General features: G+C 37.4%; 1 protein-coding gene across 6 annotated transcripts in view; it reads right to left on the bottom strand.

The window, feature by feature from the left end:
* The window catches only part of RAP1GDS1 (Rap1 GTPase-GDP dissociation stimulator 1), a 102560-nt gene that overhangs the window by 25136 nt on the left and 57735 nt on the right, over positions 1-19689 (bottom strand). For 4 of the 6 annotated variants that reach the window (XM_074823139.1, XM_074823140.1, XM_074823143.1 and 1 more), the window contains 2 exons: positions 17682-17807; positions 1312-1458 (listed from right to left, as the gene is read on the bottom strand). In XM_074823139.1, coding sequence (XP_074679240.1) covers positions 1312-1458; positions 17682-17807 — 273 coding nt within the window. The remainder of the gene's footprint in view (positions 1-1311; positions 1459-17681; positions 17808-19689) is intronic. The other 2 variants (XM_074823141.1, XM_074823144.1) reach the window with 1 other exon arrangement.

The following is a 19689-nucleotide window of genomic DNA, read 5'->3' as shown; positions in this document are numbered from 1 at the left end:
GAACTAGAAAGTTCCTATTTGGAGAAGAAGGAAGAAGTACTGTAAAGAAGTATTCCTAGATAATACTAGGAAAAGAGGCGAAAAATAAGAATGTAAGAACAAGAGATGAGACACATACAACAGCGATATTTGGAAGTGGATAAGTAACACTAAGAGCTGAGAGCTCTAGAGAGATGGCACAGAAAACACACAAGGAAACTACGCTAGAAGAGTTGATACAGCAGATTAAACATTTATACAGTAAAGATCTTAAAAGAAAAAAAAAAAAAAAGCCTATGGACCATCCTGAAAAGCAGGAGAGTTTTGGGGACACAGGTTTGGAAAATTAGTTACAGCGAGTGATAACTTTAAGGAAATGGTGAGGAGCTAATAAGGAAGCTATTTCTTCCTAAGATAAAACACTATAGTTCAGGAAATGGGTGTGATTGAAGAAACAATGTGATTAGCTAACTACATTTGCAATCTGTGCCATTACAAGTCAGGAGAACAGCCTCTATTTAGCTTTCCTCATTTATCCCAGTTTTCTTAGAGATTCGTATTTTGAAAAACTTGAAAATGTGTGAACGCTGTGAAATATGCTTTGGCATATTACCATGCTTGCGTGCAGAAGCAAACTAGGTACTAAAATATCAGTACGTTTGTACAACTAGTGTAGAACTCTACTTTCTTACCCTCAGCAGTCAAGGATTTCTCTTTTAAGATACTATCTTGTGTTTCTGTCCCAGCCCCTAAACATCTCTATTTAATGGGATAAAGAACATACACTTATAATTTGTAGACACAGAACAGTGTTGAACATACAATTATTGCCCATTTATCTTAGAAGAAAGTAACGTGCTTTTATATACATTTCACGAGGAGAAAAAAGATTAAGGCATACAAACCCCCAAATCATCAAGACAACACTGCATGCCTGCAACAAATTAGTCTTACAGTGTTGTTTGATACTAAATGAAAGATGGAGAGGACTTAACGTAGCTTTCTAGTTTACTTCTGTAAATCTGTTTTTTCCTAAAGTGTATGATACATCTCCACGTATTGCTTTTAGACAAAGAAGTAAATTCCAGGTGTTGATTTTAAAACTTTATATGATATGCTATATGGAATTGCATCAGGAAGATATGTAATATTTTTGGGAACATAACTTTACTGAAACAGAAAATTGTATATGTGAATTGAGGCACTTGATCTTTTCAGAATAACTTAGTGTTAGTATCCACAATGTAAATCTACAGTTGACTTTAACTTTTATCTTTTTTTGATGGGGTTGTTCTCCTGGTAGACATAAAGCAAATTTTCGGTGTTGTTTACCATTCTCATTGCTATAGTTCATCAGCATGCCACAAAAGACAGTCAAGAGCTTCTCACTGGCTGGATCTGTTTTACTGCACAGTGACCTTATATGGTCTACTACAATATGTGCACCACCTGCATGGTCAACTGCGTTCCTGCCCTCATCTGTAAAACAAAGAGTTACATTTAAAAAAATGAAATGAAAACCCACCGTAGAGTCCCAAACATAACAGTAATCATACAAAACGAAGTTTTTAAACAGAGTGAATTCATTCCTCCAGTGTTGTCAAATTCATACAGAGTTGCTTGAGGGCCAGACAGCTTTTAGTGCAACAGAGCTAGGAAAGTGAAAACACCTACAACAAAAGGGATTAACCACCTGGCACTAATACCTTTGTAAAGAAGTTCAGTGTTTAAGGCAGAACTGCTGGAGCTGATAATATATCAAAGATACACTGGGTTTTGCCAGAGGGAGGTTCTGAGCACTTTCCAAAGCCTGGTCCATACACCCTTGTGGACCACATAAATTACTATTATCACTATGCAGATTGAGAAATTGAAATACAGAAAATAAATTACTTAGGTTACTTAAAAACAGAATGGGGAATAAAATGGACAAAGCAGAGAGGTACTAGTTCCCAGTCACAAACTCTTTTCCTGCACTCACTGCCACACAGCATGTTCTTTGTGCTTCTGTACCTGAAACTTAATACCATTACCAGATTCTTTTTGTATGGCTGAAAGAAAAATTCACTCTGCATCTATAAAAGGCTACAATGTTCTGAGGTGTCATAAATAACACACCATAATCTTTGTATGGAACCCTTTCTGTATAACAAATCAGATTTGATGTATCAGTGTAGGAATAAAGGAAAAATTGGCCTTCTATTACAGTAATCGACAATACCACTTCCTTTCCCAGCAGGCAATCAGCAACAGACAACAGTCAATAACCTAAATTTCAGGGTTTCCAAAAGGAGAGACTTTCAGGTGAGTTACAGTTGGTATCAACTGGAAAATCTGGATGAAAACAAAACCTTGGGGGGAAGTCCCTAATGCAAAAGTTTTGCAAAATGAGGAAAAACCCCCCTCTCCTCAATTTCTTAATGGCCCCAAAGCATATCTCATTCCCTTGTTATTCACCACTCAGTCATCACTCCTCTCTCTCCCCATCATACGTGGCGGTCAAGCTACCAAGTTTTCCTCATTTTGCAATGTATTCAGTATGAAAACCAAGGTTGTCTGCATTTATAATATGATCTTCCACTATAAAGAGTTCCAGAGCTCTGCAAAAAGAAGTTTCCAAATCTTCCAATTCTTGTTAATACTATTTATGAGACATATATACCTCTCACATACTATATATATATATAAAAGGATTATGAGTATTGTATATACACCTACACTATATATATTCATAAATATAAATATATATATATGGGGGCAGATATAGGGACTTCAGATAATTTGCTAAGTGGAGCTGAAGGAGGAAGTGTAAATCTTGGTGGATCTTAACTATTAGATTTATTACCAGAGTAATAAGTGTTTTGCAGAAAAACTGAGATACATGCCACAGAGGGAAAATGTCACTGCCATGACTGTCTCCAGCTGGGCATGATCAGGACATCAGGGGACTGTGTTTCACTGCAGGTATGTATATTCCATTTTGAAAAAGGAGAAATATAAAAGAAATAAATATCTCACATCCTTGATGCAGTGACAAACTTAGGCATAATGCTGAAATGAAGTCCTACACCAAAATACAGCGAGACAATATAGACAGGCGTTCAGATTCAGTGCTTACGTTTACCAAATCAGCAGAGAAAAAAAAAACACAACAACTTGACTGGAATATTCCAGTATCCTGTTTTATGTATCCTCATATTTTTTATTACAGAAGTTATGCAAATACATGATTTTGTATTTGACTCACGAAACAGGTGTGCAAAATGAAACTGAATCACTGATTCTGATCAGATGGACTGAATGTGGTCCTCAAATTACTATAATGCAATTGAAAATAACAAACTAAAACCATGATAAAATTAAGCCTGAGGTAAGAATCAGGAGTCAAGCCTGTTCCTGTGTCTTGATATGGAACTGCATATAAAATATATAAGCAAAGAATAATATAAAGGTAGGGTCAGGTGAGGGTTTGGAAGCAAGGGTTAAAAAAACAAAAACCAGTTACAAGCCAAGTTCCTTACCTGGATGGAATCTGGCACAACTCCACTGAAAATAACTGTGATAAGATTTTCATTTGTTGTAAGATATTAACTCATATATCCTTTTACTTTCATTTTCTCTGGTTTGTCAAAGTTGAGTATCAAAAACTGCTGTATCTTTAAGTACGTAATAGTCTCTCACTTCAAATACATAACAAAATTCTTATCCACACCATATTTTTGTTAGGTAGATAGATAATCAGCTTCCACTGTGCTGCCAGCAAAAGTGAGGCAGAAAGACTCAGAAACGAATGTCACTCCAGGAAATGTCACTCTGTCTCTAAAGTATACTCAAAAAGTTAGGGTAAAATGAACTTCAGGATGTCTCCCAAGCAGGTGGCAGGCTATAAGTGGCAGGCTTTGACAAGACTACATAGGCTGGTAGATTCGCAAAAGAGATGCCTTAATTGAGTTTGATGCTCTACCTCTTTCCCATGCTAGAGCTCACCCCGCGTAGCTGCTTCTCTGCCCCAGGCAGCTGGGTGAAGAACAGACCTGGGATAGTGCTATAATTAGGATCTCCTGGTGCTGCCTCCTTATGCCCAAGAGGATTAACTCAGCTCATTAGTGGAGGGCCACAGAGAATCCTGTACCAGATGTAGGAGGAAAATTCTGAAGGTCCTGACTACCCACTCCAAGCTCAGGCTATAACACTCCGTTGCATCCCCAAGCAAAAAGTGTATTTCTGACTCAGAATACTCCATGTACTTATTACTGACTCACTTCTCCCTGCTCCGTCGCTAAGAAACAGATTTTGCACACAAGAATACTCACTGAACTCCAAATCATTTACAGTCAAAACAAGACCACAGTATGTTGCTATGTCTTGTTCTCAATCCAACTATTACCTTGCAGTTCAGCAGCTCTATGAACTCCCACACTTAACGTGCTTTCAGCCTCCCAGAAGCTGTGTTGAAATTTTTTCCTGTGACCTTTTTAAATAAACATTTGCTATTCCTAAGAGATCAGTGATTGAACAGTTTAATGAGAGCATTCACATTTCTGCTTAAAAATGCTTCACTACAGCTCACAAAGGGCAATGCTGTTGTATAGTTTCTTTTATTTAAGTACACGTAATACTGTTTAAAGATGACAGAATGACAACCCAAGAGACCAGAGGGATTTTTTTTCCCTACAAAATGTACAGTAAGATTTATTACCGAATGAGTTGTTACTTCCACAATGTTCTTTAGCCCAATGCAACGCAACCATCTCTAAGAATTAGTACAGTCTCTTTTTCTATCCTGATTTGCTCATAGGAGTTTTATGCAAAACTGAGTTTTAATGTGGATTATCAAATTACTGTGACTGCTCACATTCCCCTTAGGAACAGAGTCTTGTCAAATTTCCCCATGGCTCAGCCATGTCTGCTCCAATGGATGCCCAAATCAAAGACCAAAATTTTTGTAGTGCATATGATTGGTAGGTCTTTAAAATGCAGCACTTAAGAGTAGTTTCAATTTGCTTTTCCCAAGATGTGTTTGCATAATTTTCCCTTGACTTTTCTTCCCTGGTTTTCTAAACCCTAAACCAAACCACTAAGTCATAAAAGGTTAACAAGAAAAAAGAATTAAAGCGAGAGCTTAAAGTATGAAAACAATGTAAAGCATCAGCTATATACAGCCACTGAGTTATTTCTAAAACACATGCACCAATACTTTGACTTTTGTCACCACTGTAAGGTTATTATTTCTGGAAATATAGTTACATCAGGCAAAGGGCTGTACCATAGTATAGGCAGATATCAGAAAATCTTTCCGCAAATAGCTCACATAGTGCTCTTTAATCCAAACCTTAAACTAACTTTGTTGTTTTCATACTGGGCCCCTTTTTAATATAAAGTTTAAGCTCTGCCAATCCAAATGACATTAAAGAAGCAGATGCACCTCATACAGATTGGGACAAAAACATTTCTTATTAATGTTCTGTTAGGATACAGAGCTGTGTCTTCACAAGAGAAAAAACAACACAGTTTCAGACAGTTCTAAAAACTCATGTTTTACCCAATTTTTAATTAAGTTTTAAAATATATTGGTCTGGTTCCTCCATTATTCCAACCTTTTCTCTTTGTCATCTCTAATATTTAAACTACAGTTTAGAATTCTGTACTTCAGAAACGATCCTGGTCCTGCAAAGATGCACACTGTTATTTAAGCGTGTATATGGTGAGTAAACCCACAGGCTGGTAAAAATTACGATTCTGGTGATGATGGCATCATAGTTATTTAAACAACGACTAAGTAAAAGCATAGAAAACTATGTTCAGTATAGTCATGTACTGAATGATTGTTTGAAAGCCTGTCCATTTTTTTCTCACAAAAAGGTAAGGTATGAACACTCTGTATTACCTTTTCCTATGGTATCTTTACATCATGACTACCACAGAGCCACTGCTGTCTAAACAGTTCTTTGCTAAATCTTTGTTACTGTATCTTCATGCTGAAATGTGAATTTTGTGTTTCACAATATGATTTTATGTAATATTTCTCAGTAGGGACCCTATATTGCTTTGCAGACTCAAAAATGCACAAAATAGATTTAACCTTTAAAAAGCACCAGAAATCACAAGTTACCATGTTGTTATAATGTTTATTATATATGTAGGATTCAGAAAAATACACCCGTTTCTCAGATAATCACCTAGAAAACTACTTGACAGCAATTCTTAAAAATGATGTTTTGGGCTTAAAATTTAAGAGTTGTACTTTGAAATGTTCTGCTTTTGTCTTTCAACTGGAAACCTGAATTCTCCTTTCTCCAATTCATGTTCTACAGAAGTTTATTGGTGTAAATAGTTACATTGGTATAAATGGTGCAAGTCAGCAAGGGAAAGGATGAGTTGTATGATCAAGGTCCCTTATTTGCATAAACCAAGCTGCTAAGGCAGCAGCTTTCGGTGACGTGGAAAAAATACAGTATTTCTTTTAAAATTCTTTTACTCTGCAATTGGGTGTAATGATCAAATAATTTAAATTACATACTGCCATTTTACTTTAGGTGCTTCATCTTTATTGCATTTGGCTACAGTTCTTGGCTGCTTTTTGACCAAAGTATTGTTTAGGTTAGACCAGTGTTTTATGGATAACATTTTTTTTATTATTATTTTTTAAAAGATGAACCAATTTTCAGTAGCCCAAGGGGGGAGGGGAAGAGTTCTTTCTACATGTTCTATTTTCCTCTAGTTTTTAATTAGGTCCTCTTTGCATGTGTTTTTGTACTGAGGCATTCATCTGCTCCTGCTGCTTATTCTTTCACCTGCAGTCATAATCTTCTGTGATATCAAACTAGCTGCTGCAGAGGAAATTATGATGTGACATACAGAAAATTATGACCATGCGTGGGGAAAAAACAGCAAGAGTAGAACTCCAAGGGAAAAAAGGTCCTGCTTACATGTTTCTTCTTACTAAGAAAATAGAAAAAGAAAATATTCAAAAAACACTGTTAGGGGCAAACTCTTAGTCAGTGTAAACCACACTTTCTATGTAGACATTAGAAAAAACATTGTCACTTACATAAACTGAGAGTTTACCTTTTTTCTTTTTCCTGTCTGAACACTGTAAAGATAAAACTTTTAATGCAATGCCGTCATTCAGTTTTCATACTTGACCCTACTTTTTACCTTCAATCTATTTGTGCATGCTTTTAAATTGCTGGATTCTGGACCCTGTCAATTATTTGACTGCAAGACTACAGACTACAACCCTGTTACAGAACACAGCAGCGCTGCATTAATTTTATTTTTTTCAGGGAAAGTAAGCTTCATGTAATTATACCACACTATTATTGTTCGCTGTTTTTTCCATGTCTTCTGTGCTCTTGTCTACAAGGCACAGGACACCACAATACTGTGTTGAGATTCATGTTTAATAATTTGAAAGATAATTTTTGGGATTGCTCTGCCTATCTTGTACTGAAATTTATTTTCCCTTTACTTAATTCCTTCAGGAATTATAAGACTGATTACCAGAAGTACAGTTTTATTTGCTTATTGATTAAAATCAATCAATATATCCTTAAAATGTTTGCTTTATGAAGAAAAAATAATCTTTAATTAGTCATATCAATGACTAATAGAATATCAATAGGATATCAATGCCAACAAGCCCTAATCTCTCTCATGAGTATCATGGGATGTCTTTTGTCTACAGTCAGGAGTTTGGCAGAATGTTTGAAGGGATGGGTAAATGTGCCACCATCACAATCTCCCTGATGTTATGCTGAGGCAGCAGTCAAATGCAAGCCAGATTCAACTCCACAATTTAATTCCAATAAAATTTGCTTATTTTTCATATTCCTTGTATGTCAGATACATACAAGAAAAAATCATTTGTTTCTGACTTCAGACAAAAGAACAGTGATGAGTTTACTGTTCAAGACTTTTTAATACTCCACTTCCATTCTACTGGTGGACCTGAGATTTCAATATAATAGCAGACATTTTTATCAGCAAGAAGATATAAAATACTACTAGTCTCAGTATTGGCAGGTGATTTGTTCTGGATTCCAAGGAGATTTGAGTTTTAAAGTGTAGTAATTTCTGCCACTGAATTCTATTTGAAAATAAAGAAGCCAACTAGTATGAAAAAGTTCCACTAGATATATAAAAGTCAGGTAAAGGCCTTCAAAGTTGAATGCAGCACTTCCCTCTGCCTTCCTTTTCATGTGCAATATGCTTACAGCAGATTCTTCAGTTGATTTTATAACTGTATGCAACTCCTTAGTAATTCCATTGCAGTCAAACAAATTACGTTTATGACAGCATAAGTCAGAGCTGAAGCCAGCCTACGCTTATTATTTCATACAACACAAAATAAATCATGGAATTCAATTATACAGTAAAGCATCAGGCAGTTTTTCTACACTGGTAAATAGGCATTTATAGCATCTCATGCTATTAACAGAATAAACCTGCACACAGCGATTAATTTAGAATTTTTACTCCCAGGCCTTGAGTGCACTTTTGTCTCTCTGCTTGAAACTCTCCAAGAACAAGGGTGTGAACTGAGCATGGCATGGTCACAGTCCAGTGCAGAACAGGGGCTTTCTGCTGAGTGCTGCTTGAAAGGAGCTAGGCAAGAGGCTTAGCCTGGTGTGTGAGAGTGGTACTGCTAGCTGAAGGAGCTCGAAGGAGCTGTGAGTCTCCACCGGAGCAGTGTCAGAAAGTGTGTTACCCATGGGGAGTTGGAGTAGGTTGGGAGAAGCCCGAGAAGTGAAAAACAAAACCAAACAAAAAAAAATCCGCCATAAAGCACATTTGCAGGTCCTACTAGGCCCTGGGAAGAAAGAAGATTCAGAGAAGTATGAGAATAATTCACAGAAGTATGAGAAAGTAACAAGTGGCCCTGGGATCTAGGAAAAGCTGGGGTGAGTCTTGGGCTTGGGGTCAGTGCTATCCCTGCCCCAAATACTGAAGCCTAGAGGTGACTGAGAGGACCTGGCCTTCTAAAGCAACTCCAAGAAGCAGCGTGCGGGCTGTTGCTTCTTAGTGTGCAGCCTGCACGGAAGAGCTGACCTGTAGAAAATTCTTGTATCTGAAAGGTTGTAGGATACAGCCTGAGAGAGACCAGCAAACTGTTTTGTTTTAGGAAATCTTTTACTTCCTTAGCAGAAGGCAGCCCACTGATTTGACTGGAGGGCAACTAGCAATGCAACACAGTCCACACTCAAAAGGCCAAGTGATGCCAAGATGTGGTTGATAAACTGGACACTGTCTCAGGTAAGTGACTCTTTTTCAGGGAAATGCGAATGCTGGTGTAGATAGGGTATTCAAGGCATCCACCCTGACTCCTCATGACATTCTGCTAGCTGGACAACTAACCAGACACACAGCAGTCTCAGGATCAAGGAGGCTTAAAGACCAACTTTGTTGATACACACTGACACTCATGTGACAGGAACACATCTTTGTTAATCCTAACCATCTTGCTGTTACCTGTAGTTTTACCTAACTCCTTCCTCACTATCTTTTATCAAATACTTAGGCTGCAACTGCCTCCGGTGGGCACTGTCTCTTGATTATATTAGTGTACAAAGATCTTTAAAAGACTCTCTAACTAAACAACGTCCTGGTGCCCTGGCTCAGACATTCAAGAGCTTCACTGCTTAATTAAGGGATAGATTTTTACTAATTTAGTTCTTTGTCAATAATGTCCAATTTCTGTTTCTGAGAGTTGCACAGTACTCCTTAGATATGAACACAACAAATGTAACTGAATTTAGGTGGTCTGCATGTCGTATGTTAACTCTATGTTGTTATTGCACTGTATGAAATACTATATAAACCAGATGCCTGTGTAACTATCATGTAAACAACTAAAAGGCTTGGCCTGTGCAATGTATTGGCCCACAGTGTTGCAAAAATCTGCAGAAGTGGACCTGAGAGTACAACAAAATTATATTCTATGTTATTATTTAAAAGCTATGATTATATAATTCGACTGTATTAAAACACAAGGTTAAAAGGGGAAGAACAATGGCTGCAAGCTTAACAAAAAAAGTTAATAAACACTTACTTTCCAATTATGCATAAGCAATGCTTAGCAAGATGGTAATGGATTCTTTCTTCTGTTTTCCGTGGTAATTCGGTTGATGTTTTTCTACCGTTGCTGATTTAGTGACAATTGATATTTCTAGACACATAATGCCTACTCTTCTAAATAAAGTAGAATAAGCTGGACACTTTGGCCATGTCTAGACACTCAACTAACAAGCTTTGTTTGCTTTGTTTTCCGAGGGGCTTGAAAGTGTTAACATGTGACTGTAGTTATCTATAAATATGAATAATTTCAAATATCCTAAAAGGCAAAGTGAAAAAAGACATGAAGAGGGAGGTTGAATTGAAAGAGTGAGTTTCATATCTTGTATTGTTCATTTCATTGTTACTGAAATTCTGAAAGCTTTTCTTCCTGATAAGGAATTTTTTTTGTCTTCATAAATGTTAGGGGAATTCCAAGTTTTGCCTTTCCTACTTTGTTTAGCTTTGAAGTATGAAGAAATAGCTTAGTCCTTAACCAAAGTCTGAACTCTTAACTTGCTTTGTGGGTGGCAGCAAGATCTAGTGAATAAACCAGGATTTCTTTCCAAGTCTACTCATGACCTTCTTTAAGACCCTGGAAACACCTTTCATCTCTTTTTTTTTTTTTCATCTTTTTCTTTTTTAAATTTCCTTGTTGCCTATGGCTTCTATTTTGACTGTAAATTAAGCAGGTGTCTCTGAGCCTGTTGGAATATGAGCAATACACAAACTTTACAGACTGTGATGGAAATGCTGGAGGGAGAGAAAGTAGGGAATCAGAAAAAAATCTACTTTGTTACTTAGATTTTATTTCCTTTGTACCTGTACTGGCAGAATTCTGATCTACTTATTCTGCTTATTCAAATAATCTTCCTTGAAAAAACACGAAGAGGAAAAAAATTTGCACTGCAGAAAATAAGCAGGACCTCTCATACCTATACTCTTTAAAACAACAGAAAATCAGGTCTCATACCTTCATCTTGAAGAAGGGAAAGTTGCAAATCTATGGGTTCTTTTGCTTGTTTGTTTTGGTTTTTTTCCCCTGACTGCCCCACCATGTGGGTTTATGTTAAGTTTTGGCTTATGTCATGAGAATTTTGCCACTTGTTCCAGTAAAGTTAATATTTAGAATGTAAATTTTAAAAAGATCAATAGCCAGAGAATGAAAATTCATGTGTCTCATATCACGTCTCGAATGGCTCTTTCTGATGCTCTAGGAAGACTTCCTCATCGTTCTGATTGCATTTAGGCCAGCTAAAGGGTAAGTAAACTAGAATAATATTGTTTAACAGCTTCCTAAGAACATTCATGATTAATTGCTGATAAGTACTAAATATTACTGTGAAGGTACATGTTGGCATGCATATGGTATGCTTAGTTTCTAGCTGATGCAATACTTGTGCTGCAGAGGCTTGGAAAAAATACTGCATTATCAAGGACTTCTAACTAAAAAATGCTATAGTTTTCTAAGACTGACATGCCTCGGAGAGGACAGATCTAAAGGTAACACACTATTACTGTACAAGTAAAAACTAGAATTTTAATTCTCTGCAAGCTGTTCCAAACAATAAGTTTTCAAGCAACAAGTTAAAGCCTCTGGTCTCAATATCATGAGATATCATCTCAATATCATTCTGCTTGGGAAACAGCTTAGTAGGTGGCATTTGCATTTGGTAGGATCTAGTACAATGGAAAGGGAAAGACTGTGGTAAGATGCTGTCTGGCTGCATGAATCAGGATGACCTTCATAAAAGTGATTAGCCAGCAGTGTGCCATTATCAACAGCAGCGTGTTCTAGGATTCTGCTGGTTTTCCATACGGTACTGAAAAAGGTTATGCCATTTTTTTAAGAAAACTGAATTTGACTTCTTTCCAGTATGTTTAATGCTTAAGCAGGTGGCTGTCTGCTTTAGATCCTGAAATTAACCTCATCTCCTGAGAGGAGATGTATGTAACTATACAATTGAGTACCTTCTTATTTTTGTACTTAGCCTTTCTTAGCAGATCTCTGCAAGAGGTCTCTAGATCCTTATAGGATGGGCAGCTGAGTACGCAGAATTTATAGCACATGTCAGATCTTTTTAACAAGAAGCAGTATAATGTTCATGGTCTGGTGTAAAGGCTGGGATCAAGAGAGATCTGGGTCTATGTGAAAGGCCGCATTGCTGAAATTCAGCGAGGAGTCTTGCCATCAATACAAGTAAGACTGGGTAGATAACAAAGAAATGTACAGCCTGGGAAAAGAGAAAAGGTTCCAGTAAGTTTCCTGAAGAAAAAGGTAGATAAGCAGCTGTCAGAGGAGAGCCTTTATAGAACAAGTTGGTGTTTTTAATTTCTTTCCAAATCTACAGCTGTTGTACCCAGGTTGGTGGTTTCATGAAGAAACAAGGTTGTGGATGGGTGCAAAAAGCAATAGCTTTGAGATTCCCCAGGGAAGTCTCTAAGCACTACCATTAATAAGAGTATTATGGAAGGGCAGAATGGGAAATTTTTCATTTCCCTTACAAGATACACGGAGAACTTATTTCCCTTTGATAGCTTTCAGAATATGTGGATGCTCTAAACAGCAAGAAGGTACTATTTTCTAATGGGTAAAAGTCTAATCTCAACTGAAGTCAATCTGAATGAGTCCCTCTAGTCTGTATAACTACTGAATCTGACTCTAAATATCCTAGCTTTTCACTTCTTACAATTATCACTTTTATGGTATAATAATGGTAGCTTCTACAGTGTGCTCAATGATATATAAAACCACAGGAAAATAGTTTGTCAATCAGTTTAAAACTGAAGTGTGTAACAAACTACTGGTGGAAAGATCACTGAGATTAAGGTAGCATGTGCATCACAAATTTAATGATAAAAAATACTGTGAGGCTATTATCTGCTAAAAAATACTACTATTTTAATATAGCATCATCTTCCATTAAATTTCTTGACTAAAATTTATCTGGTTGGCCTGATCTTTCACCTATGCAAACTGCATTGGTGCGTGGCACGTCAGAGCAGGATGGAGACCTCGCTACAGACAAGTTTTGTCTTTCTCCTGCATTCTCATGTGGGTCTTGCAAGAAGGTAGGCCTAACTTGAAAACTGTGGTCTCAGTCTCCCTGTCCCCCAAGCACTCAATCTGCCACATGATTCAAGTCACCGGAGTCTTCCCAGTCTATTGGGAAAGAAGCCAGCAGAGAGCTGAGGGGTGTGTACTAGCCATCAGGTTGTTCATGAAGTGATCACAAGCTGCCATTTGGATAATGCTGTTCTTTAGCTTAATATCCCAGCTTCCAGAGCTGATGGTAGCAAAACAGTTTTAGGCTTTATCTACAGCAGAATTAACCATTCTGCTCTGACCTAAGACACTGCTTTTTGTAGCATGAACCATGTTACATCAAATATAACCCTTCCCGAACAATGGAGATGAGATCTTCATGTTGCATGTGGAACCAAGATGCAGTGGGAACTTAGAAGAGTTTTGGAGGTATGCCCTATTAGTTTGTAACATCTGCACATCTGTAACAGCCCTAAATGAACAAACTTGCTAAAGAAACATCACTGGGGAGAATGGCAGCTGGGGCTATAAAGGAAGACAGTAGGAAAGTAGCTATAGTTTGATTTGGGGATGAAGAGTGGTGAGGCAGCTAGAAGGATAGGGCTTATGCTCTGACTGGACAATGCCTAAGAATTTAGCTTTGATTATGTCCTGGTTTTGGCTGGGATAAAGTAAATTTTCTTCCTAGCAGCTGGTACAGTGCTGTGTTTTGGATTAAGTGTGAGAATAATGTTGATAACACATTGATGTTTTAGTTGTTGCTAAGTAGCACTTACGGATTTTTCAGTTTGCCATGCTCTGCCAGCGAGCAGGTGCACAAGAAGCTGGGAGGGAGCACGGCCAGGACAGGTGACCTGAACTGGGCAAAGGGATATTCTATACCATAGAACGTCATGCTCCGTATATAAACTGGGGGGCGGATCACTGCTCAGGTGTTGGTCAACAGGTGGTGAGCACTGCGCATCACTTGTCTTTTCTTGGATTTTATTTCTCTCTCTTTTTGTTATATTTCTTTTCATTACTACTACTGTTATTATTACATTTTATTGTTGTTGTTATGATTATATTTTATTTTAGTTATTAAACTGTTCTTATCTCAACCCATGAGTTTTGCTCTTTCTTCGATTCTCCTCCCCATCCCACTGGGGGGGGGGGGTGGGGAGGAGTGAGCAAGCAGCTTGGTGCTTAGTTGTTGGCTGGGGTTAAACCGTAACAGATTATAAGTGAAAAAACATAACTGGTGGTTAAAAGCAATGAGTGGGCTAGGAGCTTTGCATCTAATAACAGAGTTCAGACAAAATTCTGTCCCTGAGTGAGGCAGAGGAATCTGTTGTCTGGGGATACGGAAGTACAAGCAGCTGTACTTGGTACAGGCTGTAGATATAGTGGGGGAGAAAGCAGGAGGGGAGAGGAGGAGAGATCACTTGGCTTTGCATTTTATGCTTTGATGAAAATTTGGGGGGCGAGGTGTATGTGGCGTTTACTAGACAGAGCATGTAGAACAATTACAGGCTGTACAGGAACACCCAGTAATGTATCTTGTTAAATTGTAGGACAGCACTGAACAGTCTGCATACTGTGATTAGTTAAATTCATTGCTTCTGGCTTAAAATCTTTTTGGCTACCTCAATTGTTTCTTTCATCTCTGCATACAAGAGGAAGGCTGGGAGACTTAGAAGCCTCATCAGTACTAACAAAGCTTCCTCTACTCTGCTTTGCAATTATATTTGCCTGTATTAATGTTCAGAGACTCACATAAAGTAGACCTCTTCACGACATAAATACTTTTAAAAAAGATGATCTCAAGACTGCTTTGGATAAATTTGACCTAAGTTTTCCTCTTTAACTGTTTACAATATGCATTTAATTCTCTGTATTTTCCCCCATGTTCAAACAGGTGATTCAGTATTATTTCAGGGGGCTAACAATAATGAACACCCAGACAGTAACACTGTGCACGTGTACTTCAAACTTAATAGAGAAGGGAATCTGTCAGTAAGTCAACATGTTTTCATTTCATGTTTTCTGTGAGGAAATGGCTGTTCAGTAAGGTCTCTGGTCAGCAAGTGTGTAATTCCCCTTTTACCTTGTGGGAGGTACTAAACCTCTTTCAGCATTGGGACTTAGTCATGAATTACTTTTCTACAACGGCTGTAGCCTTTCTACAATGCAGTAGCCCCTCCTGAACTTACATGGAAATGGTCTTGCCTTTATGCAGTAACTCTGGGATCTCTGAACTCTGAGAAACCACTGTCATTTTCATTTAATTGAGAAAAAGATTTCAGGTGATCCTTCTCCTTTGCAAGGCCACTTTTAAGAGGCCTTTCCCTGTAGGAAAAGCCATTTGTTCCACAATTTCCATCCTGTACCATGCAGGCTTCTCTCAAAAATAGAGATCTGATTAACTCCTTTTCACACAAACTGTCACTAAACAAAGTGATGCATGCTTGCTGGGATGAAATACAGTATAATTGGGGCTTTCAATAAATAGAAACGTTTCTATGAGCCATTCAGTATGGGCCTAATTTCAGCCTAACATTGATTTAGTACTTAAAGACCTTCCTCATTACTGCATGTTATAATTACATGGGTGGTAGATGTGAAAAAACGATCATGTATATGGTAAAATATAGTTACTGAAGTATTTCAAGTTCCTATATGAGTCCCAGTTATCAGAAGGGTAACAGCTGCTTTTGTCTCAATTGAAAGGAAAAAGACTATCAATATATAACACTTTTTATTAGAGCTATTGGCCTCCACAACTTGTCTTTGTTATACTTTAAAGCCCTTTGTTAGGGAAAAATAATAGTCATAGATGAAATTATATTAAATTTTATGGTAATAAGCACATTGAAAGTATTTGTCCTAAATAAGAATTTAGAATAGTATACATAACTACATAATCATTACACATTAATTAAGATAACATACAAAATAAAGTCAGGTAGGGTGGATGTGATAAATAAGCACTGTAAATAGCCTCTTCCACTCAAATCCAAGATGCTAATCTTTATTTTTGTGACATTTTGTTACACTTTATTCATTAATGTTATTCAAATACACAGGGAAGGTAGTGACTGTCCTCCCACAGGAGCACAGCAACACATGGCATACAGAACACATCACTGCCTACTGTAGATTATCAGGGCCAGCTTTGCTCCAAAGAAGGGCAACACAAGGCATATCATACACCTTTTCTGTACAGGATAAATCCTGCACTGTAAAAGTCAGCAGTAGTCCACAACACCTGATACTACAAAACCATTTTTGTGTGTCCTTATTGTATTTCATGAAAAAATGTGGGTTGAACAACAATGGCATCAATAGGTATGTAGATTTTACTTATATGAAATAAACCAGTGCCACTTGGGAGTAAGCATTATATCACATATGACCCTGAAATAAAATATAGTAAATAAATTATGTTACAGAAAGCTCAACAGATTCTACTTGAAGTTTCCATGGGGAAGCAGTTGTTCAGCTGATTGGTCACCTTAAAGAAAATCCTAAATGAAAGAATTATGCATTAACATCCTCAAGCAGTAGTTGTCTGTAAATGAAAATGCCAGAATGGAAAATCTGATTAACTTCCCTGAGGTCAAAGGCAAGGTCATTTAAAACAATATAAAATGTAAGTTTCCAAACTAGGATGAAAAAAATTAGCAAGGAGAAAGGCTACTAATAATTCAGTTCTTTCAACAGATAGCATTCAGAACACCAAAACCTTTAGTAAATGCAACACAGTACAAAGAAAATTTCTTGCCATATGAAATAAGGCACTAAATCTCAAGATAACAAAATACTTTTACAATTTCACCTCACTTCCCATCTGCAGACAGCTATAGGCTTCTAATTCCTTCATGTGCATAGAAAGATGTTCCTGATGTCTGTGTTTCTGTACCATATTTATCGTGCCCTGGCTTTTTAAAGTAAGGGATAATGAGGTTGCATTTTCAAAACACTGCAATCACTGGTTTGGTTTTGCAAATGACATATCCATGCATGTAATCAGCACATGGAGTCACAGTTGCATTTCAAACTCAGTTGCTTGGCAGTGCAAAATTTATTGTGCCCACAAAAAGCTAAAAAACCTCCCCAACCTCCTCCTCCATAACCCCTGACTACCAAAAATACCAATATGTAATCTCGGAGCAATTGATTGGCATAATTTCAGCCACATATGTAGCTCTGCACAGCTCTGAGTCTGGTAGAATATGAATATTCCCTTCTGACTCTGTCTTCTCCCTTCTGAGACATTCTGTTTGAGGAAAAATTAACTATTCAGGCCTCTGTGTATGTAGCATCTGCTCTTTGAAAACCTAGCTCATTATGTTTAAAAAAACCAAACCCAGGATCAAAAATCTTTTCTATTGTTATATCCAGTTGTATCACAATATTGAAACAGGCATTTTAACCTTTCTGTCACAAAAGCATGATGCAAGTGTGACATTCAATTGTCCCATACAATCAGAAGAGGCGTGTGGTAAACAAAAATCAAGACAAGAGGAAAATGACCCCCCAGTACACAATGTAGAGAACACCAAAACATTCCCCCTCCCTCCTACAAGGGCATTTATAAGATATGGCATATTTCAACACTCACGGCTATCGTAGCATATATTGCCCAGGGCACGTCCTGTTTGAAGCAATACTTCCTGGTCTTTGCAGTTTAACAGCTGCACCAAAGGAGGGATCAACCCAGCATCCACACATGGGTTCCGCATAAATTCTGCAAATAATGCAAAGCCTGTTAAAGCAAGCCAGCTGTTTTCAGTGTCATCCATTCTAGTTACACTGGCATTGCAATTCGGCCTTCTGTGAGAATAAACATATGCACAGATAAACAATGTAACTTCTCATGCAAGTTTTTAGAGAATACACCCAAATTAGGATTTGGGTTTACGTTCTTGTTAATTTAGAAGGAATTAAGAGTATTTAATTGACTTCCACAGAAACTAATTTACATAGCTCAGACTGAGCATGTTTTTATAGCAGCATAAAGAAGTGCTGAACAGTGAATTCACAACCTTTTTCTGTACCCCAACAAATTCAACATAAATTAAAATTACTAAATAACACAAAAGACGACATAAAACTAGTATTCATACTTCAAAATGAGTGGCATTTTTTACTCTCTACTCCCTTAATTAGAACTCCTAAAAAGCTTTTGCTTTGGGAAAAAAAAAAAAAAAAAAAAAGAAAAAGGAATTAAAGCAAGAAAGAATGAGAAATATAAGCGAGATTATGTGAGAGCAAAGGTCTGTACCTTTCCACAGTCTAACTCATGCCCAGCATAGGAGGAAAGCTAGAGGACCCATCCACTGGGAAGCTCTCTGCCTTTCTGTCCTTCCTTTCTGCTATGTCCCCCAGTCACAGAGAACCAAAGTATTATTTCACATCCATGCAAGTCATAGATAGAGAATTATCCTGGTGTCAGAGAGATAAAGGACTGGTCTCCAGAAGGACCTAGTTAGGCAGGCACTGTGCTGCACATTTTACAAGGGAAGTTTACAGAAGCAACCACCTGATACACCAATAGTGTTACTTAATAGTTTACTACAGGGTACCCTTCAGAGATGTAGCATTGTAATAGGTAAAAGATCAATATGTTTTTGATTTGTCGTGAATTGCAGATTATGTCTCTTCCTGATCCTAGACTATGTTGGATCTTCCAAAATCAGTTTACCTTTGTGTTACTTAGTCACTTATGAGACAGAATGAACCAAGGTGTACAATCCACATAAAAAGAGATGAGAAAGTTTTTCTGATTCTGGATCAACAGAACCCCTCACACCAGTAACTCAAGGATTTCATACAATGCTTGATGTACAAATACATCTTCTGAAATGCTCCTTCTGTTGCACCTATTTTACAATGTTCTTTGATGTTTCTGTAGCTACAGAATCTTGTATCTTTCGTAGTTAATCTTGCAGTGTTGTTTTAGCTAAAGAAATAATTGTGATAGAGGTAAGCAATCTTCACATGATCAATAAGTAGATGAAGTAGAATCAGCAATATCTATACACTTGCACAGGTCTAACAGAAGACAGTAGTCAGCACAATTGACCCACCTCCCTAAGATACTGTAACATTTTAAAACTATACACACTTACACTGTGATAAATGGTGATGGTATCCATTGTAATGAATAGAACAAATATCACATACACCTGTTCTTTAAAATTTGTCCTGCTATGTCCTTGTGTCCTTCTAACTTTTTATCTGTGTCTTTATCACCCACTTTCATCTTCATCTCAATCTTTATTCACTAAATGTATTATGTTCCTCCATCTTCTCTGTACCCTCAGCCTCTTCCTCTCTTAATTGCCTGTAAAATGTCTTCTCTGTTCCTCAGTTTCTCCCTGCTTTACTTTCTTTTACATCCACTAATTTGCAATAGTCTCTACATCATCAAAGTCAGATTTTATTTATTTTTTTTCTCTTAGTCTGTGACAGGAAATGGAACTTGTTCTCTCCTAAAACATTGAGAGGTCTCAGTCTGTTCTGTTGTATGTTTAGGTTCTTGCTCAAGTGGTGAAAAGGAGTAAGAAACTCTTCCTCCAACCTCTCTTCCTCCATTTGGAGTTACCAGAAGCTTTCCATCTCCCATT

Source organism: Strix aluco, chromosome 4, assembly GCF_031877795.1.
Source record: "Strix aluco isolate bStrAlu1 chromosome 4, bStrAlu1.hap1, whole genome shotgun sequence".
NCBI lineage: Eukaryota > Metazoa > Chordata > Aves > Strigiformes > Strigidae > Strix > Strix aluco.
Note: the sequence above shows the minus strand (reverse complement) of the source record. Positions and strands in the feature narration are given on the sequence as shown.